This window comes from Lates calcarifer, linkage group LG7_1 (genome assembly GCF_001640805.2).
Source record: "Lates calcarifer isolate ASB-BC8 linkage group LG7_1, TLL_Latcal_v3, whole genome shotgun sequence".
Lineage (NCBI taxonomy): Eukaryota > Metazoa > Chordata > Actinopteri > Centropomidae > Lates > Lates calcarifer.
In genome coordinates, this window is record NC_066839.1 from 15,698,457 (window position 1) to 15,722,829 (window position 24,373).

The following is a 24,373-nucleotide window of genomic DNA, read 5'->3' on the forward strand; positions in this document are numbered from 1 at the left end:
ACAGATTTTAATTCATCTGATGGTTCCCATCTTTTCCCGCATCTGATTTGAGGTGGCGTGCCAGGCTCGGCTGGAGCTCGGGGACGCAACGCGGTCACACACACTCAGCACACGAGCACGTACACACACTGATCTGATAGCCTACGCCGGATGTTCATTAACAGAGAGGGACACAGGTGGAGAGAGAGGAGGCAATACATGCCTCTGTTGAAGCTTGCTAACATGTGGCTCAATTGGCTGTGAACACAATGAATGTAAACCAGGGTGTTCTACATATATCTGAGAATGCATTCACATGTGCGTCATGTGAGATGTGGGTCAGACAAACAATAAGCAACTAAATTTGAGTGTGTAATGCTAACATTTGTCCCTTTAATATTCTCCTGCTCCATATGCCCAGATGCATGTAGATTATATGTGATATAAATGGTTTGTGGCCATAACACTAATCTTCTTGGTAGGTTCCACATCACAGCAGTTTGCCAGTAACCAATAAATCCATCCCATATTTACTGTACATCCTCCAACATCCCAGGAAAATATCCCACCCGTGGTTTCTTTCTAGTACAGTTCAACCCGCTCACAACACCCACATCTGCCCTGCTGTGTTTTGCCAACGGGCAATTTGATTGATTGGACTGGCTATAGAACTGTTGGATGACACGGTTTGCTCTGTAATCAGTGTGGGCGGCAATGGACATAGCAATTTGACAGCAATTCAGCGCAGTGTGCTCGCCTGCCGACAACGGTGTTTGGCCACAAATCTTTGTGCCAATAAAATTTCACCCTTGTTCTTCTTGTATCCACGTGACATTAGTTCACATTTGTCAGACCCTGGAAAAACATATTTACCTCAAGTTGCAAATATCAGCTTGCAATAAGTTGCATCATGTAGCCTTCTCACAGGAATGAGGCATCGTTACAGCTCCACAGCAATTTCTGCATAGATTCAGAGGGGCACTAAATTCAGCATTACACTACCATAAACTGTAAAGGCTCACAAGAGACACGTTAAACAAAGAATGGTCAAAATCAGTGTGTCCAAAAACACAGGTTCCCACATTTCCCATAATGCAACTCAAAAGTATCTATTGTTAGACCTCCACCACCTGGTAAACACCTGTCTTTCAAACTCTGCTTTCGTTTCACCATGTAAGAGAAAGAGGTCTAGTTTTTTGTTAGGACATCATGAGGCATTGGTTATCTTCCACTGGAGAAGACTAAATGCTTGTCAGGTCAGGTGATTACTGGGCAGATGTTGTATCTGATTCCATAATTACGCATCTAGTCTCCTATTGAAAGCCAAAACATTGATTTCTTTGTACAAGCCAAACAAATCTGCCAAAGCAGTGAGATGATTTAATCAATTTCTGACGCAAATCAGAAATCTAAAATCTGTGGCATGTGTGTCATTTTCTCTATAAAAGTGCATGCATCTGTCTCTGGAAAACAGGAGAAACTACACCATAAATGATGGAACTGGCAGCATTGAAAAATCTCAAAAGTCTCAAAAGCCAAATGTGACACAAAATCCCTTATTACATAGAATGACTTTCGTTATGTGTGAGTATAATGTGTGGTTTCAGCCGGATTTATACACCACATCAACTGTTACAGTGGCCAGTGTGTGCCTACCCAGATTGCACACAGGACTGTTACCACCCAGTTAAAGAGTTTTCTCTTCAGTGACTGAGGACATTGACTTTGAAACTGACTGAAGCAGCACATTGCAGCACATACATGAATCTGTTCTCTGTATGAAAAGGCAGGGAAAGGCCGCACGTTGTTCAAGTCATTCATCCCTCTCTCTTCTTTTCTGCTCACAAAAAGAAGGACTTGTTTACCATGGTATTCTAGTTGTCACAACAGACAATGTGAGAGTGTAAGCCTCCATCTGAGCAGAGGAAAAACTGTCTCAGCGAGCAGAAAACACGAGAGAAACTGAGAGGGAAGGAAAAACAGCAGCAGACTGACAGATCAGGGGTCACAGATGTGGGAGAGGCTAAGACTGATTTCACAATGGACCGATGAGGGAGGGGCTTGGAGAAAAACAAAACAGGTGGAGCAAGGGAGAGGGGATAGAGGAGACAGATGGACAGACAGGTAGAGAGAGTTAAATGCCTGAGTGGGATGGAGATAAGCTGGATGGAGAGAGAGAGAGTCGGGGGGAAGGCAAGAACATGGGGGAGGGAAAAAGGGGAGAGGGCAGGAGAGAAAAAGATGGAAAGAGAAACGATGAGAGGCACAACAGGAAGGGTGAAAGGACATCCATCCTCCACTTACACTTACAGTGTACACCCATCCCCCTCCATCCCTCCATCCCTCTCACTCTCTCTCTCACAGGTTAGACCTCGGCAGCAGATTGTATTCTAATCCTCACAGCCACACACCTCCAGTTTCAACTGACTGTATGTGTGTGTGTGTGAGAGAGAGAGAGAGAGAGAGAGAGAGAGAGAGAGAGACAGAGAGAGAGAGAGAGAGAGAGAGAGAGAGAGAGAAAGAGCAGCAAAGTGCAAGTGTATCAACCTGGCTATTAGCATACAGCAGGAGGGTTGGCCTTCTGTCTGACACACAGCATGACTGAGTGAGAGTTTGTGTGGATGTGTGAGAGAGGGATGGAGTGAGGCAGGAAGCACAAGACAGAATGGGGTGGGGGGTGGGGGGTGGTGATGGAGCTTTGGGGTGAAAATGGGTGAATCGCATAAAGCAAAAATGGAGGGAGCAATGATGCTGATGACAGACTGTGGGCAAGGGTGGCATTAAATTCAGGAGAAGAGTGCACTCACATAACTGCAGGCTATAATGCAAAAAACTGTGCGGTGGGATTATTTGCCTCTGCCTCCCACCTCATTATTTTCATATATCAGGTCACGTCTTCGTGTATCAACACTTAGTTCTGCTTGAGTGAGAAGATGTACTGTACAGTCGTCTTGGCTGCATCCCAACATCTGGCACCTCTGTGATGCAAGCTTTGTGAAAGAGCATAAAATCATGCAGGAAACCTCTGCATCTGCTCCACAGTGACAGATTATTCCACGAAACTTCATACTGACATAGTTGTATGTCTTTATACAATGATTCAGACGTTAATACACACTCCTTGTGAAGGCACTATCACTGAGTAGACAAGTCACACATTTGCATGGATGATGATGTAGACACATTCACACACTGTGTACACAGACTGCACCCACAAACACACACACACACACACACACAAACACACACACACACACACTAAGAAGTTACACATCCTTCATTCACCTGTTGGTCAGTTCTGCTCCTCTGTCATCCACTACATTTACCTTCTGTGGTATTCCAGGTCATTTGTTTTGTGTTACTACACTGGGACCAGGTTTATTAACTGATTTTAACACACATACTTTTTGGCTATGCTTCTGATTTGTTCAGATTTTTCAGCCTCATGACTTCGTGCTTCACTGGCACTGACACAAATATAAGACGTGACCTTGAAGGCACGACAAGACGAAACACACCCAAAGAAGCCCAGTTGTTCAGTTGGTTGACTAAAGCAAGGAACTGTGGATAAAAACAGTTGTGATTTCTACACAGCTGTCCTAATATGGGTATAAACACTGTGACCTCATTGTCAGTGTTTCATTTCTAATCCAATGTCTCCAGTGTGGAACCAAACCAACAAAAAATGTGTTGCTGTCCAAATACATACAGATTACGCTGTATGTTCTTCTGGCTATCCAGTCACATGTTGCTCTGTATAATCCAATCTGACTCCCCACTCCCTTCATCCTCACAAACACCCACAATCCACCTGTATGCAGTCACGCCATATGAGGTAAAGTGAGGTGGAGAAAGATAAGGGATTAAATGAGTGCGAGAGGTGTGACAGAGAGGAATTTAAAGATCTCTGACGTTTCCTGTCTTCTCGGTTAACTCACTCTAGCTCATCCTCTCAGGCCCGGGGATTGAATTTCAGCTGCAAACAAATGTGCGCACATGCACACACACACACACACACACACACACACACACACACACAACACGTAGCATGCACACACACCATTCTGACTCACATGAGCGCTGATCATTTTAATTACGCCACACACCAATGGGAGCTGGCAAGAGATACAGAAGGGGGAAGGGAGACAGAGCGGGTAAAAGGAGGAGGGAGTGATTTCCCTCTCATTCACAAAGATTTGATTACTTCTCTCTCTCTTAAACACACACACAACACACACACACACACGCTCTGTCTCCTGATGCCTCATTGTACATAATTATGACTCATAAACCACACTTGTCACCCAGAATGCACTGTATTATTGTACAGATTCACAACAGAGACAAGACATGTGACCTCACACCTGACAGTGGATGTATCACAGTGCACGACATCCTTCTCCATTTTGTGTCGAGTGTGTCGGGCTGCATTATGACAAATGTTGCTGTTATTACTCACAGATGTGATGTGGCTGCAGCATCGTGCACAGGCATCATGGTGCAATCTGTAAGCTACAGCTTCTGCAACATACAAATATATACAAGTCACTAGAGGTCCATTGATTTTCCCTGAGCAAGCAGAGAAACTAAACAACTAGCTGCCACAGCTGAACACAGATGTCTGTGCATTCTTGTTTCTGCCCCATTAACAACGTCCTTCTCATGGAACTTGGTTTACAGTGTGGCTGGCAAGTGCAAAATGAATGCAAAATTGATGACAGGCAATAAAAACATCATAGCTTTTAGTAGAAAGACTCAACCTTTTATTTTTATGATACAAAACTGAGCCTGTCTTGCTGCCTGGTTTATGATCAGTGGCATTTTTTACCAGTCCCCAAAGTGCTTCACTCTTGTGCTGCTCAGACGGCAGAGGGAGGTGGTCAGGGTGGATGATGGGTGTCACAGGACAGCACATCTGGCCAGTGGTTCATGTCCGAGTTTTCAGTATTTAACCAACAACACTAACATTAAGTGCTGTTAGAAGTTAATCATGCTATGGGCAAATAACATAGGGAAAACAATCAAAAAATACTGCCAGTTCAAGTTCTGCAGATACATTTCGCAACTGTACAAATATGTTTGTCTAGAACAATTTCTCATTATTCACACAAAACCATCATCTGTGTGTTATTAAGTTGCTTTCCAAAGGTATTCACTTATTGCAAATTAGTCATATATTTGTGATTTTTCGGTGAGGATTGAAAGACTTTATGTTTGTATCTACTATTGTAGCCTTAAAGCTATTGTCCTTTACTTCTGATTAAAACTTTTGCATTAACTAGTATTAGTAATACAAGCCACATTTCAAACTGATATAATTAAGTCTGCATTAACATATTTTTTGGGGCACTGACATGCTGTCACCATTTAAGTTGAAATAGCTAACTTTTTTGCAAATGCATACAGAGCGACATTATCACTCTTTCAGTTCTGTTTTTGTCTCCACCAGCTCATGAGAAAAATATCTGGCTCTTTACCTGCTAAATGCTCCACTGTGTTCACCAGCTATCGCTTACTTTGCTTGCCTTTTGGTGCAGCGATGAGATGAGAGCGGTGAGACCGAACCACAACAGTAAAGTAAACTGGAACGGTGTCAATAACAAAGATGCTAAAACACTCTGAGGCGAATCAGGTGACAAATATGTGTGGGTTCAACCCCTTTCACAATCATACAAAAATATTTATTGTAGCAGCTTTAACTATTCACCAGATGGTGCTTTAATGAGTTTGAAGCCTTGTTACATTTTAGTAACATAAACATCTTAAAAAGCAGCGCAGCATTTGCCATGTCGAGAGAACATGAGATGATTATATCCTCCATAACCTGCTGTTCAGAATTAGTCAGAATTTCCAACATGTCTGGAACAACATGTTGGAAATACCTCAACTTTAAGGTTGTAACTTTACGAGGAGGGTGTAATCAAGAGTGCACCTGTGTGACTTCAAAGTGCACAGCTGTGCTCTGAGAACAATGCACTGAAAGAGAAATCTGACCTCCACGGCTACTCGTGACAGTCTGCTACAGCAGGACATAAACCATGACATTTCCATGATTTATTTCAGGTCAGGCACCAGATGCACTGAATATTGGTTTACAGTGTCAGTGTATTATGAAAATGCACATAATCCTCTCTCCTCTCTCTCACACCAGCAACCTCTTTGAAGCCCCTTCTCCTCTTCATACGTTCACCTCCACACTGCATGAAACTGCTGGTATGAATGAGCATCTCGGGTTAAACTGAGTTCACCTCTGTGTGTTTGCCCTTGTCCTGCATTAATATAGCGCACAGTTACTATTAATGTTGGTATTCATATGGGTCACACACATACCACCAACTGCTCCTGTCAATTCACATCAGGCAGTAGTGATGATGTGGGATCGATAGAGCCCGCACATCACTGTCAGTGCATAATGAAATGCTCCAGTCCATGCAAATGGAGAAGGTGGGGATGGTGGGCAGGCTCAGGCTGCAGGCAGCACCACACATCAATCCTGCAGTCAAACCTCATGACAGGGGTGGGTGGGGGTGGGTTAGTTACATATATGCCACTTAACATGTATCAGTCACACAAGGCTTGTGCAGTTATTTGCAGCACTGATTTTTCATTAATATGAATCTGTTACGAATGATTTCTGTGTAACATGTCAACTGTGCATCACGTTAGTACAAAGATGCAAAATAGATGAAGCTGTGAAAAGTATAATAGAGGGTATCAGTAATGAACAACATTCCTCTCATCACTAGAAATGGTACGAAACGCAACATTTCGTCCAGTAATCTAGAAGTTGAACCAATTTCAGATCTTTGTGTCCAGGAAAAGACTGCTGTGTTATCAGGTTTGTGTGGTCCCATTTCAGTGCTACGGTCTGTTATGTATGAGCAGTCAAGACATGCCGGTGTCTACTGTACTGTACAAATGCATCATCATAAATCCATGAGTTGCCATTGTGTCAGAACTGTAGCTTAACAGGTACAATAGCCTATTAATCAAAAACAGAGAGAGATAGTGGAGAAGGAAGTTAAAATCTTCAGTCTCCAGAAGAGGAATTAGACAGACAGGCTCCATCAAGTCAGGGATCAGCCCGTCAACCCAAATCCTGAATCACCAACCCCCGGCTTTACTGTCCCAGGATTTTCCCCCCAGAGACCAACATCACCTTCCACCTCTCCACAGCTGGAGATAATTGAAACTGATAAAACTAATGTGGACAAATGAGAAACAGATACAGTGACGAAAACCCCAAATAAGATTATGTATCAAATCTATCAAGCATGAACCTTGGCTGATTTTACAACCAAATTCAAATATTCATATTAGATAATATGGCTGATAGCTTTCTGTTTAAACAACAGAGCACACAAGTTTGCAAAGCCAGAGTGTTGCATGAGAAATGTTTCAAACTAGATCTCCTGTCTAGAAAACATTTGTTTTAGACTCTACACAATGCATTTGCATTTTATGCTGATATTAAATCCAAATTCTAGCAATGACCTTTGCCCTTGCTGCTGCAGTATATCTGACCTCTATTAAAAAATCCCTGAACAACATCTCAAAGCACTGAGGTCAATGCTCATTAGATCACAGCACAAAACAACTGTATACAGCAGGACTGCTGCAAACACACACATATACACGCACAATCAACAGAACCAGTACACTGAGACCGACACAGGTACAGATGCATACAATAGACCACAAGCAAAGGAACACTCAGCTGCATCCAGCAGAGCCGCAACTCACTGTATGAAGCGCTGGCTTGTTGTGGTGAGTCACAGTCTATGTTGCCACCTACAGAGCACGTCCGTAAAGCACGCAGTCACTCATCGTAAATCACAGCTGTGTGTTTAAGCAGCCGTCAGACAAGACTGAGTATAACAAGTGTATCAGCAGACAGCTTGTCAGGGCAGTTCAGATCAAAACACAGATTCTCTGTGGTTACACTTCTTAGCCTAGCATTGTTTTATGACTCTATATACATTAGATCCACACAGGTGTAAGTACATCTTGCAGTTAGTGTGATTCAGTGTTGATGAGGTTCCTTCAAAATGTAGAAATAAAGCTGTATACTACATACTAAGACTGACAACATAAAGCATACTCATAAAGTGACAGTGACAAGATAAGATTGTGGTTTGATTGATGTGCACAGGCGCAAGTCTTTTATCAGCCTCTGCATGTGCAAAATGATTTCTTGTCTGGAACAAATCACTCTGCATCTTTGTCTTGAGTGTGCTTGGTATTATCAGTATAAAACAGAGCTGAGAAGACAGTGGAGATGGAAGCAGTACAGAGAGAGACCAAGGGGGGAGAGTTTCTCTGACCTGTGGGCACTCGTGGCAAAATCACACTCTGACCTTGGAGCAACACATACTCTCACACACTGATTTCAGCGCCAGCAGCAATTAGACTGAGCTCAGGGTTCCTCCTGTTCATGGTGAACCTGTGCCAAACGCTGGTGCCCCACCCTCGCTGTGTAGCAGCAGGCTTGCTGTTGACTGGCTGCGAGGCTGGGCCCTGGACAGTAACGTGTCACCTGATAGGCTCTTAGAGTCAGCCAGTAAACCCGGCGCTTGCATCTCTGAGACAGCTGTGTCTGGATGCTGCAACGAATACTCTCGGCTGATTGGTTCACAGCTGGGAAGGTGTGTGTGAGCGTGCATGCGCGTGCGGGTTTCAGCTTCACAGTGCGTGTGTGTGTGCAGAGGTGTGTCTCGATAAGAAACACATGCGACTGCTGTGTACGCCAAGTGATCATATCTCTGTCGCATCAAGTATCATAATACTTATTACCAATTAGTATAAGCATAGTCTGGTTTCCATGACAACACCTCCTTTTCTCTGCAGACAACCTTCCACGTGACACATCACAGAGCGAGCTGGAGTCAGAGATGAGAGCTGGTTTCGTGTCAAAGCCTGTTCGCTCTGAATGTGTAGCTGTGGGAATCTTAACACACTGCTCTCAGACCAGCCGCTCCTCTTAAAGGTGTATATTCTGTCGGCCAACAGGTGACCTGCCGGTCAATAAAGGCGCGTGCTCCTGTGATACACCTTTTGTGCTGCGGTGACATGTAAATCACAGGCCTCTGAATGAACCTGCGCCAATAAAACGAACATTACGCCCGTTAATAGGATGTTTAGGCTTATCTCGCTTTATCCTTTAATATCCCAGAATAATGCGCAGTAGAATCACAGCAGCCTGCGCTTTTTGTGCAGCAAAAGAGCAACGCGTGCTTCTGCTTACCTCATCTTCCTCTCCTGTCCGTTTGAATGAGATGAATATTGTTGTTCTGTCTGCTCAGTGCTTTGCCCTTGAGTTCAGTTCGAGTTAAAAATGATTCAGATCCAGCAGCAGCAGCAGTTCTGGGTGTTTTAATAAAAACAGCGATGCTGCCAGCGAAGCCTGCAGCCGGCTGGATGGGCAGATGTTGAGGGTGGAAAAAGGCGACAGGGTGTGGAAAATGCTACACGGATGCCCACAGTTTTCAGGTCTGTCTTTTAAAAAAATACACAATTGCTCTCCGGTGTTTGTCAGGCGGCTGGTGGTTCGATTGAGGCCATTTCAGAGGGCGGCACGCCGCTGTCCGAAGGACGAGAAGCCGGGCGGAGTGTCTGACAGCGGCTTCTGAGGTGCCATCTTTTCCTCCCTTCAACCACTGGGAGGCTGGATGGGGAGAGAGAGTGAGAGAGAGTGAGTGAGGGGTGGGGGTGGGGGTGGGGGAGCAGGCTGCTGAAGTGTTCGAGTCTGGATGGTTTTGCTGCACGGTAGCGCCCTCGGTGTGGTGATGCGGCTACCGTGCAGGCAGGTATGAAAAACAAACGCACACCGCCCTGTTTGTGGAAAAAGTTCTGTCAGAATAAAATGTGTTTTTGTTTGTTTGTTTGTTTGCTTTGTTTCCAGAGAAAAATAACACACACACACACACACACACACACACACACACACTCTGTTCTAAAATAATCTGAAATATTTTATTGTTCTGTGATGTGATTGGATATAAAATACCACGATTACCATAAATACTATAAGCCTTTAAGACCCCACAGAGATAGATATATTATTGTATGGTGTGTGTGTGTGTGTGTGTAAGAGTAATGTTTCCATAATACTCCATATGAGTATTTTTATTTGACTTTATATCATTGCTCTTTCATCTTTTTCTCCTTCATCACTTCCTGTTTTAGGGTTTTATTCCCATGATGTTCCCATCTCAGCTCTCTGACTGATGGATCTGACTGATGGCTGAGCCTGTACAACAGAACTACATGTGGCTGTACAATTGTAACATTGAAAAAGAAGTCATGGAGTGATACCATATGCAGTAGAAAACAACAGAGTGTATGTGGCACACACACCTGTCAGCAGAGAGGCCCGACCAGCTATAACATCTGTCTCTGTCTGCGTCTCTGCAGCTGCTGTCTCCTCATGTGGAGGACAGCCGGCTGCAGTTAAAACTCAGCTGAGGACATGAGCTAGGCCTGTGCTCTCTCCTCCTTGGCAGGCAGGTCTGTGGGTTCCTTACTCATAGTCCATCTGAGATTTTTTCCACATTAGTGTTCAGGGTCTAAAATAATGCACTTACACATTTGTGTGTTTGCACCCCGACTTTCAAGACTGAGGCCAGTCTTTTTAATTATGTGACATAATGGTTTTACATTGCAATAAGATTGCCTCTTTCCATCAGTGTATATGGAGGACAGCAGAGGTGTTGAGCTTTCTCACAAAAGAGGCATTTTTTTCAACATTCCTCTTTTGGACAGTCTTCTCTCTTGTTAGTCATGCATCCCCATTCTATCACCTTGCTTTCATAATTCAGGTTTTCTGGGTAATTTCTGCATGAAGCAAAACATTGATTATGTGCTATGAGCCTGAAAATACATCACATCACAGTTAAAACAACCTAAAAATTTTCCCTGCAGATCACTCCCTGTAGATTCCATCACAATTGGATTTAGACTATAGCATAATGCAGGTGTAATGTGTTTTTCTTGCATAGTTCCTCTTTGCATACAATAGATTATACTGTGTATTAATGGATGTTTTTTGTTTAGTTTTTAATTATAAATGCAGTTTTTACTGGCAAACCTTCCTATGCCATTATTAGTCAAGATATGGAGAATTAAAAACATACCTATGTTCAGTTGAATATAGGTGAAGTTATCTTAACTTATAATTGTGTGTTTAAATTGTCTGGAATTGTTTGACAAGATAAAGCAAGTCTTCATGAATGAATAATGTAACATAGTTAGCTATTATAGCTCAGAATCAACTTTCAACACCAAAAATAATTGTTATTTAAACAACTTGTAACTTAATGTTTTGAGGTGAAACTATGTTTATCCTCAAGCTGAATGTAATCACATTTTAAGGCTGAAATTTAACTTACGTTTTTAAGTTAAACCATGTGAATTATTTTTACTGTGTATACACATCCCATGACACACTGTTATAATAACCTTTGCGTTGTCCTCTGGGTCAAAGTGATCTAGTGGCCGATAATGTGCCTTTGTGTGTGTGTGTGTGTGTGTGTAGTAGGATTTGTTGTTGTGCATGACATTCGTGATTCTGAAGCGGTTATCTTTTGTTTTTGAATAATAGTAAGAAGAAAAAAATACAAAGGGCAATACGAAGGGCAATGGGAGGGATAATGTGCTTGTGCTGTATCTTAAACATTAAACTCAAACCTGTAACAGTTCTCCTTTTTCCCCAGCAGAGGTCCTCCTAATTTCCAAAGGACACAAGAATTCCTATTATTATCCATGGTGAATGAGGTCATACTGGCCACACATTGGCTTGGTAATCCTGAAAACATTAAACCCTTGTTTAAAGGAAACTTTTATTTTTTTATGTTTAATAGATTTGGACCCACTGATGTGTCTTTAACACCTACATGATGTTACCCATCACTGTTACTGTGTCCTTGTTTGGGTCTATGTCCTTTATTTCCACAGGAGGGTGCTGAGGCCGAGCATACATGGAGCTTACTCACTTCAGCATTCTTCACGCAAGTTTATGAACGGTCACAGTGACAGACATGAGTGTTATAGTATTTCCAAACAAAGCTAAAACGGTTTGTACATGGTCTGGATTCATGGTTTTTCACCCGCTGTGATGCATCAACTCAATCTAATCTGAAAACGTGTGTCAATGGAACAACACAAGAACCTGGTACAGTAATGGGACTGATGTGCTGAGTAACTATAAGACTTTTGAAACACCTTAACCTTTACCTGAGCTTTATTCAGATCCTTGAAGGTTCATCTTATGGAGCTTTACTCACAGGCAGTGGCAGTGGAAAATGCACTGGTCCCAGCTCTAGTATTTCCCAGGTTTCCCCACATTTGTCTGTTTATCCAACTGAAAAGGTTATGGCACATGAAATGATTTTCAGCAATTTCCTGCTCATCAGTTTTTTGCCCTGCAGTCACTTTATTAAACATCGCTCCCATCACCAGAGAAGTTGCTTCACCGTCAGATTAAGGTGACCGCACTTTTCTAGCTCTCAAGGGGCTGATTGGACGTAACTGTGCCAGGAAAATGCAGCACAAAGCGCAACCCATTTAGTCAGTCACTTCTTTAGTTTAACAGCTACTGGCAACTTACAACCCCAACTCCTCACACAGTATAAAGAAAAGCCATCGCACCGGTGATCAGAACACAGTTGTTTATTGTTTTTCCTGATCTAGAATGAGCCTTTTGGCTGATTCTGGTACATCCTGTGTATTTACTAAAGCAGAACATCAACTACAGAACTGGAGACATCACAGCAAACAGACATGGAGACAGACTCAAAAACACAGTTTCCCTCTCGCGTCACACGGTCAGTGCTCAAAGACAGCCACAGACAAACATCCATGCTGTCAGAAGAGGAGCACATTAAAGGTAAACACAGGCATTCACTGAAACAATAAGCAGGTACTAACATGTGAGAAATGGATCTATGACAACACTCCAAGGAGGCTAAAAACACATTAAAGCTTTCATACTAACCTTAAAACAAATCAAGCCATAAAACGCTATCCTGACAAATTTAATTACTCAGAGTTGCTGATGGAAATGTTTTGAAATGCTCTAAGTGCTCGTGTTGTGCCGTACCCAAACACAACAAAGTCAGAATGACCTACAGAGGAAAATCATGTCATCCCTGCAATTTAAGACGTGCACTCACCCCCATTTTAAAATCAGTTTCTTCTTTCTCCACAGTGGAAGAAAAAGTCTTTATTTGAGGCTTTTAATAATTAGCTTGTGTGAGTCAGTAAACTCACAGCAGGGACAAAATCGTGGAAAATCTCTCTTTATTCCTTTGCCTCAGTAACAAATCTGAAAATACTGGCTGGGCGACTTGATGGGGCTCTTGTGGCTGGATGTGTCCTGCTGCGTGTTCTGGCTGGTTGTGGTTTTCTGCAGGTTCAAGGTGAAGGATGGGGTCGTTTTCCTCGTCTGCGGCTTGCTGCCCCCCTTGGCCTGAGGGTTGTTGGGCGCGGCGCTGCTGGTGGGCACGGCAGACGCAGATTTGGCGGTCTCAGAAGACCCAGTCTTTCTTGCGTGGGGGCTCAGATAGATCTGCATAGTCACTAAGTGAAGTGGTGAAATGAGGTGAGGAGGGGAAATGGACAGACAGAGCGGGAGGTCGGGTGGCGTGGGGGTTGGGGTTGGGGGTGGGAGGTGGATATTTTAAGAGAGGGAGTAAAAAAAAAAAAAAAGGGAGGGGGGGTGCAAGGGAGGCACATGAGTCATGGTGAGATGTGAAGAAATGACGGATGAGCATAAAATAACAACTCAAAAACAAAGTTCATAGCTTTATATGATATCCTAAATGTAAAAAAAATAATAATAATTCATCAAAGTACTTCCTGTATTGTCAGGGGCGAAGCCTACCTTTGCAGTGTGTCACGCGTCTTGTCCCTGCAGCAAAACAACACAAAAACAGAGAGGTGAGATTCACTTAAACATAGCTAACAATACCACCGCCATTGCTCAATCACTTATCTCTCCACTTATCTTTTATAGAGGCTTAGTCAGTAGCTGTTTCACATTCCTGTTATGAGGCTGAATGCTGCCAGTTACAGAAGGGGAGAAAAACAACAACAGGAAACCAGAGAAAGTGTTCTCTTACCTACACTTACTGCAGCCTCCTTGGACTTGCTGCTGTTATAATACGAAAGAGAGAGAAACAGATATACAGTGACACAGAAAGAGAGTGTCAGTAAATGTGAAAAAGAGTTCAGCAAAGTACATGCATCATATTGTAATGTGTCAGTTTCAGGTTGACTAAACAGTTAAAGGTCTTGAAAATGTAGAATGTTCCTCTGTGGTTTGAGGTGTGTTTCACATGCAGGAAGATGTCGGGGTTGGAAATAACCATGATTTGAGTTGAGAGATTTGTTAGCAATTTGATTGGTCAGGAATAACTGAGTAGCCCAAAAATCAACGGAAAATGTACAGTATGTACACCCTGGCTTTGCAGGAAGTGTACATGGAAAAAAAAAACCCCAGACATTTACAGTAACAGAAAGAGAACAGGGAAGAATTTAAAGACACGTGATGTGGTGAGACTGTGTTGTGATATTCTGAAACAGCAGTTTTAGCATTATATTTGGTGATACGATGACAGGCAACAAGATAACAGCACAGGACAGGTTGAGTCTCAGATTTAGTCTGGAGGTTTAGAAATACAAAAACAGCTTCTTACTCGTCCTGAAGTTTTTTACATGTTGAGGCTGCAGAGGTGGGCCGTGTTTTGGGAGTCTTACACGGACTGTCCTTCACGCTACCAAGGGGGCTCTTCACACCACTGGAGGGAAAAAAAAAACAAGTGCCGTAAGATCATTAGTCTCTTTTTTTGCTTTTTATTTTAAGCTTTGCAGTGTAAACCACAAACTGAGGCTGCAACAGAGGAGGATTCCTGACACCCTCTCAGTGTACAGGAAATGACAAATGGAGAAAACTTATGGAGAAAATACAAGTGTTTAAAAAGTGTTTTTCTGTGAAAATTTCAAAGAGATTAATTAAAATCACATGAATATTTCAATGTTATATATTCAGTAGTTTTTAAATTTCAACACTTACTCTGACGCATTCAGTTGCTTAAAAATTCAAAACAGTCTTTTGCTTAATTGTATTTCACTTCGTATTTTTTGGAGCTTCACAGTGCTTTCACATTTACCTTCTATCTTTGGGCAGGATTATACGACATCATGACTAATCTGGATGCCAATCACGACTTGACTTTGCAACAGGTGACATGAGGAAACTTGAAACCTCCAGTTAACATAAACTGAGAAAATGCTTCTCAGAGAAGAAGGAGAGCTCTCATGTCCAGCAGTTAAACTTTTGAAATGAACAGTATTTACATATTCATAGGATTCTGAATTTTCCAAAAAAGGAGTAGATGTAATTTTTAAAAATGTAGCAATGTCTTTGAATTTTTTAATGGAAAGCCCATATCTGATACAAATCAGTACTCAAAGCAGATTATTTTTATATGCCTGAAGACATGTCTGAGGGGATCTTTGAAGATCCAGACAGTGCATATGCTGTCATCAAGGCTTTGACACACAAATCTGTGTCACACATATTGAGTGGAACAATACTGTAAAACCTGAGAGGCCCTTACAGACATTCAGACTGATTTATTTCTGGAAACCTCTGGTTAGAATTTAAAATAAAGAACTCACAACTGAGGTGGTCAGTGGGGCTGTTAATATACAGGCAAAAGATAATGAAAGAAAACAGATGTGGCCACTTAAAGTTGACACAAAGAGGAAAAGACAGATGAGTGGGTAGCAACTAGGGGCACTGAGTAACAAAGATTAAAAGCAAAAGAAGTGGGAATCAATATGAGGGAGAACAGCAGGTAAGATGTGATTAATTAGTGGATAGATGAAATAAAAGTGGAGGGAAATGAACCAGTGCTGCTAATGACGCCAGTGATGATGATGATGATGATGATGCTTCTCACTTCATCCTAACACTGACATTCTTAAGTGAACGGAAATTTACCTCTCTCTGTGCAGTAATATCAGCATACCCCAGATATAGCAGCGGCACATTAAGGTACCACAGAGAGAACCTATCAGGCTCTCTGACTAATGCTTTCTAATGGCAGTATCATTTGAAAGGTAATTGAGAGGAAGAGATGTGCAGAAAATGGTTTGCCTGCTTTATTGCTCTGAAATAAAGGCGAGTGTTGGGATAATTATCGAGCATCCATGTGCAGTGTTTCTTGGGTAATGGAGGGTGTCTGCTGATTGCTTTGGTACATGAGATGATGAGAACTGACGCTAAAGATCTGAGGCCGAAGTTTCATTGTGAGCTGCTTCATTAAAACGGTTTTACATTAATACTGTGTGTAGCAGCTTCCTCCTCCTACCTCGAGTGTGTCAGAGATGAGAGGAATGCCACTGTGATTTTTTTTTTTTCCATTGTGAAATTAATCACCCATTTTAACCGAATACTGATAAAGATAATGTATCATTTGACAGCTTTCTCTCAGTATCAGTAATGACACGCTTTAAAAAAATGAAACTCTATCAGAAAAGCATAGAACATGATCCACTTAAATATTTCTAAACATGAGATTAACTTCTGTGTGTGAATCTGTCTCGAGGCAGACTGAGCAGCAATGTTTTACCTGCGGGGCGGCGTTGGGCTGTAGTTCCTGGCTGTGGAGCTAGAGGGCAGCGTGGAACTCTTCTTCAGGGAGGTAGAGCTCGAGGTCACCATGGGCGGTCTGGAGGGCAGAGCCAGAGATACTGGCCTGGCTGTGGGAACACACAAATGCATGGGGGTTGAATATGATGTATGTGTGTTTGTGTATGGTGTGTAAAGGGATGTAATTATATGGTTTGTTCAAATCTATTTTCTTTTCCCTTTTTTCTTGTATTTCTGTTGGATTCACTACTACTGAGAAGCTGGTTGAGAAAATTGGTTTGAGGGGCCTTTGAGTGAATTGTAATGGCCATTTTTCATTTTTTTTCTGATATATTGAAGACCAAAAAATTAAGAAAAGAAAGAAGAAAATAACAACTGTTTGTTGTAGCTCTAAAAAATAAACATCTTAGCAGGGATCCTTCAGGTTTAGAAATAAAAGAATTATAACAAAGTGAAAAAATAATGTAATAACATCCATTTAATTGTAAATCTTCTCTTGTTCCTGTATTTATGTACTGTAAATGCATCATGCCTGTTGCTATGATACACTGACAACTCTGTGATTAACCAATATCTCTCTCAGTGAGGTTGTAGTTGTACTTGCAAAGCAAAGAACAACACTGGCTTAACTTATTCTGTAGTAAAGCTGCTGAGAACAGGAGGACAGCATCAATGATCCATAAAAGAAATCAATGTCACCTCCAATATACAGAACAGGTCTCCAAGATAAAAGCTGCTGTACATCCACAAACCGACACTTTGAGGATAATGACAATAATCCAATCACAGATCTTTGTTTACCTTTAGTGCCTGATGCTCTCCTGCCAGCAGCGGCAGCCTGGTGCTCCTCAGAGATGTTGAGCCTCTTGAGGACGTCGGCCAGGGCCATCTTCAACAGCTGGATTTCATCTTCCTGCATCTGCATCCTCTGCTCCAGATAGGTCAGCCGGTCGGCCACATCCAGCCCACTGGCTGCTGAACTGCGGTCATCTGAGGGCGTAACAGAAAACAGGATGTTTAGATAGATAGATAGATAGATAGATAGATAGATAGATAGATAGATAGATAGATAGATCGATAGATAGATAGATTGTGTGACATGTTTAAGCCAGGACAAAGATTATGTTATTCATTTGTTACGCTTTTCAATGACATTACATAACTGATGAAATACTCTAGATATATTTCAATTTGCAGATTTAATAGAGCAAAACAAAGAGCACTCACAAAAATCACAGAGCAACAGTCAGGAAGACCTTGTTAACCAACTGATGCTTCAGAGGGTGACAGTTAGATACATAACCACGCAAACACACACACACGCAGAGGGAGGGAAAGATGCCAAGAAAGAAATGAATATGCAGCTGACTCATACTGAAACCACACAAGAGTTTGTTAAGAGAAGATCTTAAGCATGAAAGAAAGCAATCCTCCAGTCACAGAGTAAAGAGAGTGCTATTAAGCTATCTGCTCACTAAAATTGCAGTTGCTTCTGAATCTACGCCAAACATGAGCAAAATAAATGAATAAATAAATAACCCTCAGCCAAGGCATTATTTACTGGGTGAAATTCTACCATAAAAGCTTGTGTAAGGCTCATCTCTTTTGGCAACAGGATATATAATCAGAGAAAGGAATAAGCGCTTTAACATCTCCTGTTCGTGTCTGTACAGTTGAAATCAGGCTAATGAGGTCACAGCACAGCTGGACACAGCAGATCATCCACACTGTCATCACACAGCAGCATGTAAACAAAGGTAGCTGAGCAAACATGCAAAACACTCTCAGCTGTTATAAACACACTATAATTTCTCTTTCAATCAACGAGTACACCTGGGCCATCACCAGCAACAGTAACAAAGTTCAGAGGTGGATACCGTGGGAGGCACTGGACGCTGATGAGCAGTCAGGGTGCCTCTGCTGACCGGCCAGGCCCTCCAACACCGCCCCAGACGTCTTCCTCCTCTTCCTCTCCTCTCGTGAGCACACCCTCTCGCTCCTCTTTCCTCCTTTGGCTCCAGTCAGATAGGCTGGCTCTCCCTCCATCTGATTTTGATCCACTGGCTGGTGTCCACTAAGATCTCATCTCCTTTGCTGCGCTTATGTCACACACACACTCACATACATGCACAGATACACACGCTAACAGATCGGCCTCTCTGGTGTGTTGTCCGTCTCTGTTTACAGCATCCAGTCATCTGCAGCAGGAGATGAGGTTACTGATGTTTTGATCCTCTCACATTTCCTCGGTGGTCGCCTGATACACTCTGGGACGCAGTGATGTGTATGACAGAGCTTAAAGCCCTTTTGCTCAGGGTGTGTGCATGTATAAAGGTGGGGGTGGGGCTGATAATGCTTAAAAACTCAGCAGTCGTCCAATTCAGCCTAAATTGTCTGTGCACGTGTGTTTGCGTGCACTTAACATGTGTGTATGTGCGTGCGTGTGTATGTGTGCGTGAGTGTGTGTGTGGGTGTGCAGACTACAATGATAATCCCTCAGACTGAGCCTCTTTGACCCCGCCCCCACACATAAGCCCCATGTCACTGTGAGAGATGGAGACACAGAGAGGAAACAGTAGCAATAAACCTGAAATGTGGCCTGTTCTTGTGATGTGCTGCAGTAAACGTCTTGTTCATCCACAGAGTTACAGAGGTTACAATGCAGGTCGCTCCTGGTGACAGGGAGGAGGAGATTGAACACTAAGGTTTAAAAAAACACACCTACAGAGGAATCAGTTCTACATGTTGTGCAGTAAAGAGATGAGGCATTACACAAAAATGCTGTTTCCCAACCAGAGGTACTTGTACTTGTGTGTGGTAGTTCCACTAATTGAATAGAAAATTCAATTTGCTTGCAAAAGATATCCATATAATTAGTTATCTATAACACCTGAATACCCCCCAAAAAAACAACTGCAGAAAAGTTTAGCTAAAGGAAATGCACAATTGAAATAAAGAAATAAGAGTAAAGAGTAAACAGTGGAAATAGTCAAAACTAAGGTAAACAGCTGTAAGCTACAAGTAATTAATAAATGTTTCAAATAGTTAGCTAAAAGTAATGGATAAACAGTCAAAATTGCTAAAGCAAAAACAGCTGAAAAAGCTGGTTAGCTAGTGATAAAAAAGTTGAAATACTAACTAAAGAAATGGTAAAGGGTAAACAGTTCAAAAGGTAACTTAAAGTAATGGTTAAAGTAAAAATTGTTTAAATAGTTATCTTAAAGTACTGACTAAATAACTGAAATATCTAAAAGTGATTTTAAAAAAGTTGACATAATAGCTAAAAGAAAAATTAGTAAAGGGTTGAAAAATAGTTATCTTAAAGTAATGGATATACAGTCAAAATAGTTAGCCAAAGTGATTAAATATCATCAATAGTTAGCTAAAAGTAAACAGCGTAAAATGCTCTCCAGTGACAAAAATGATTTTCTCCCGCCCCTCTTGCTGTAAATCTTTTTTTCGCTCTTGACAGCAATGATTTGCTGTGGGCAAAGACTTTCAGTATAATCATTCAAGCATGCAGCCATCTGTAATCTGTCTCTCATGGAGAGTTGTGACAGTGTAGGCCTGTGATTTTCTGTGTCTCCTCTTGGCTGTGACATCATCCTCGTGCCACCTCCATACACCCCATATGGGATTGAGATTAGAATAGCACATAATCCCAGTGCTGTAAAAGGGAATTAGCAGCCCAAAGCTCAATCTCTGCACTAACTCAGCTATACAAAGAAAAGGCAGGCTCCCTGAGCGCCTTTCATGCAAATGTAAATACACATACAAACACTTACATTAAGTCTATCTCTGTAATTCACGCACACACATTCACACATGTTCACAGCGCTAACGGTCTCAAAATTCATATGTCTATTATACGTCTTAGCAAAATGCAAATACATCAAGGCATAACTGCAACGCAGAGAAGCAGTGGAGTGTTTTAATCTCTGCTTGCAGATGGTGTTTCTTGAATGAAGAAACAGCATCTGTCTGCTCACATCAGCACTCTGCATGCTGACACACACAGGCCACGTGTGCACAAGCAATCCTTCACTTATTAGTCCACTGATACTAATATCCTTGAGGGGACGGGAGGGCATTTCCCTAAATCTCCTCAGCAGAGGCACATTCCATAACACCCACAATCTGACTGAATGGCATGTGATGCATTGGACAGGTATGCAGGACTAGTGCTTAATCTAACTGGCTTGTTCAAAACCAGAAGTGCATGAGTATTGGCAATTCAGCAATGAAGACAAATAGCTCTTCACTCATTGTATTACACAACAGGTTTTGAAGGGTGTTCATGATCCCAATTAAAACATAATTATCACTAAAAAAGACATTCCAAGGTTGTATGGAGTGAGAGACATTTTCTGTTAATCCTTCCCAGAGGACATTTTTGTCAATTTAAAACTGTCATATCAAGTCCTGTGAGCCACACCTGTTGTGCCACTTGAGTCTCAGAGTCAAAGAGGTCAACCTCGATTAGATTATTTCAGTCAATGAGTGATACTTGCAGAATGCCTGTGTTTATTTTTTATTTTTTGCATACAGCTATGTTTTTTTTTTTCAAGTTCACTTTTTCTGGTTACAAAACAGAAACAACATGAACAAATCTGTTCAAACCTGCAAACCTGTCCAAACCATACATGTACTCTATGAACGCCCACTTTGAGTTAAATGACAAGAAGTGTAATAGCACAGCGTCTTTTTGTTGGTTACAAGTACAGATGCATTTCATTTATACAGAACACAGGGTTCAGTTCAGTGTTGTCACTTGCCCGTGGTTTTTTATTTGTTTTGCGATAAACACCCTGAGAATGAAAGTAATTCTCAATGCTTTAGGCACCAAACAATAAATCAAACTGTATTAATCTCCATTGTATTGTGAGTCAGGCAGAAATTGCAGTGAGCAAATAAAAACCAAACTATCATCCTGGCTGCATACCACAAGAGGTAAGTGAGAAAACAGCTTTCTTTGGAATTTGCGTGAACTGTCCCTTTACATTTAATGTCACTTGTCTTTCTACCTGTCATGAAGTCAGTGTCTGGTGCCAGCAGTGAATCACTGTGGTAGCTCTCCTTCAGCGAGGGCCTCCTCAGCAGGCTGTGGACAGTCTCCTCCATCCCCAGACCCTGGTCCACCAGATCCTCCATGTGTGTGTCCCCCTCTGCTGTGCCTGCTGCCATGGCCCTGACAGAGTGTGTCTGAGCGATCCTCTGTGCTCCTACTAAGTCTTGTGCGCTTCACTGCTGGGCTAATTCACCTTCCCTAAACCACCAGTGGACACCACCTCTTGTTTTCCCTCCCTCCCTCTCACTCGCTGTCCTGTAAGGAATGTGTGTGATGTGTGTGTGTGTGTGTGTGAAGGGTGCAGGGAGAGGGTGATGTCACTCAAAGGACAGATTAAGGACCTGGTAAGCCATCTGAAGCTCAAGATAGGACAAGACTATAAGAGAGTAGGAGTCTGTGGTGTGTGTTTGTGTGTGTGTCTTGTACATGGATGCATTATGAGAAAGTGGGCCCCTGGGTGCAAAAACGTTCAAGCGCCCCCCTGTCCCTCCAATACAGGACCCCCAACCTGTAAGAGACAAAAACAGTTGCAAACAGTGCAATTATTTGTTGTCGGTTTGTCTCTTTTTAACAGTTTTGTGTCCCCTTTTGTCCTTTTGTGTCCCTTTTTGGTGATTTTTAACCAGATGCTCTGGTCTCTGGGCTCAAGGGGTCAGGACCTCTCGGGCCTCTGGGCCTGCGTCCAGTAGGCCTGTTTGGTAATCCATCCATGCTTGTACAACATCTAGACAGGGGCCAGGGAGGCCTAATAAACAGCAAACACTTTCACATTAAAGGTCTCAAAATAACTTCCTGAAAGATAAGTTGCATAACTCCTGTCTGTAAACGCACAGCTACTGCTTCAAGAGGGAAAGGGATGAGTAACAATTACTGACCTGTGTGCTAAGAAAACACACACACACACACACACACACACACACACTCCTGACAAAAAAAAAAAAACACAGCAGGGTGGGACCATGCAATTTGCTGTTGCACGCAAACTTACAGACAAGTACACAATTACACTCCCCAAAAGAGCTTACATCAGGCTACCATCCGGTGTGGCCAGCCCTGGTGTACTGTAAGGATGATGAGATTCAGAGATTAGGGAGCAGAACTTGATTAATTACAGTCATCAAGAGGACAATAAGCCGGACGTGGTAATTAGACCAACAGAGAAAGACAACAGGAGCAGATGAAAAGCCAGTTAGGCGATTGTGTCGGGGACTCCCCCAGTGTAAGCTGGGTTTCTGTCTATTTTGCATTCACTGGGATTGATTCTTTCTCCACCAGATGCTTCTGTTTGCTGACCTGTCAAAGCTCTCTGGCCACATAGTGGAAGTCATCCCCAGAATGTTTAAAAAAAAAAAAAAAAAAAAAAAAATGCCTCACACTATATTTATTTCTTGTTGACCATGGCCAGTGATAAGATGGAAATGGCACATGCTGTATGTTAACTTCAATTAAAAACACAACCTTTCTGTTCCTCTTATACTCATCTCTCATATTTTTGTCCTTCATTGCTTTTCTTTCCTCTTCTTGCACAGTCATAGTTCCTGTGATGTCTGCATATATTTTGTATTTCTGTAAATGCTGAGGTGGAAGTATTCAGATCCTTTACTTGAAGTAAAAGTAGTGATAGTAGTGATACTTCATTACAAGTAAAAATCCTGCATTGAAATTTGGTTAAAGTACAAGTATGTAGGTATTATCACCAGAAGGCACATGAAACTTTAAAGCTAAAAGTGCTCATGATGCTGAATAATGACCGCTGAGAGCGTTTCACTATTGTTTATTTTATTATTGGATTATAATTACTGATGTGATTAATGTGTAAGCTGAATTTTACTGTTGTAGTGGGTCATGATGGAGCTGATTTGAACAATTTATACACTGCTGGTATTACATCTTCAACACTGCTTCATATTTCATAAACTCCTGTTTTGTATGTAAATCTTAATCTGCAAACTTAATTTAAGATGTCAAATAATCTAGTGGAGTAAAAAGTACAATGTTTGCCCCTGAACTGTAGCAGAGTGTAATTATCATTATAGCATTAAATGGAAATATTCAAGCAAAGTAACTTGAGTAAATGTCCTTTATATGTATTTCCATGTCTATATTTTTTTCCTTAGAATTACAGCTATGGTACACTAATAGTTTATAATGCTGCTACAATAAATTATCAAAATTTTTATATGATCATTGTTGCATCAATAGAGATATAATCGGACACGATGTGCTATCGAATTTGAGAGGAAAATAAGATAAATAATAAACATTGGTAATGTAAACAACAAAAGGGATAAATGTAATGGAATGATACATTTTAAAGTTGCAGAGAATAACTTACATTTAAAAGTTGACACAAGGTATAAATAAGGTTCAGTATTAAAGTTGTTATTTTTACTAAAATGTTTGGACTAAACGGCCCTGACTTGTTGGGATATCTGTTTTGTTCAATTGGTTTTAAGGTGATATGTAATGATAATCTACTCCAGATGTTGAATGCTAACATACCAGAATCTCACCCACCCCTTGGTTTTAAGCTACTGTCAATGTTCCTGTGCACTATATATGAAGAGGAGTACGTACAGCCAATAGTCTTAGAGCAGACTGGACCTCAGAGGTTAAAGTGTGTGGCTAGTTACATTAGCGTAAGATAATAATTATCCTCTCTGGCTGCTGTT

At 41.8% G+C, this 24,373-nt stretch overlaps 2 protein-coding genes across 4 annotated transcripts in view; both read right to left on the minus strand.

The window, feature by feature from the left end:
- The window catches only part of evlb (Enah/Vasp-like b), a 42,603-nt gene extending 32,957 nt beyond the window's left edge, over positions 1 to 9,646 (minus strand). The window contains exon 1 of the mRNA XM_018696270.2: positions 9,224 to 9,646. Within this exon, the coding sequence (XP_018551786.1) occupies positions 9,224 to 9,228 (5 nt within the window). The 5' untranslated portion in view covers positions 9,229 to 9,646. The remainder of the gene's footprint in view (positions 1 to 9,223) is intronic.
- A 2,983-nt stretch (positions 9,647 to 12,629) lies between these two features.
- LOC108896897 (echinoderm microtubule-associated protein-like 1) lies at positions 12,630 to 22,437 on the minus strand. Of its 3 annotated transcripts, none has more exons than XM_018696190.1 (7): positions 21,658 to 22,437; positions 17,435 to 17,623; positions 16,614 to 16,743; positions 14,673 to 14,774; positions 14,097 to 14,125; positions 13,859 to 13,885; positions 12,630 to 13,554 (listed from the first exon to the last, which is right to left on the minus strand). In XM_018696190.1, the coding sequence occupies exons 1-7, from the start codon at positions 21,815 to 21,817 to the stop codon at positions 13,289 to 13,291; spliced, it is 903 nt and encodes a 300-aa protein (XP_018551706.1). In that variant the 5' UTR covers positions 21,818 to 22,437; the 3' UTR covers positions 12,630 to 13,288. The 3 variants fall into 3 exon arrangements, with proteins under 3 accessions (XP_018551706.1, XP_018551704.1, XP_018551701.1); XM_018696188.2 differs by lacking the exon at positions 21,658 to 22,437 and adding an exon at positions 18,511 to 18,850; XM_018696185.2 differs by lacking the exon at positions 21,658 to 22,437 and adding an exon at positions 18,511 to 18,846 and having other exon boundaries at positions 14,097 to 14,128.
- Between the last annotated feature and the right edge of the window lie 1,936 nt (positions 22,438 to 24,373).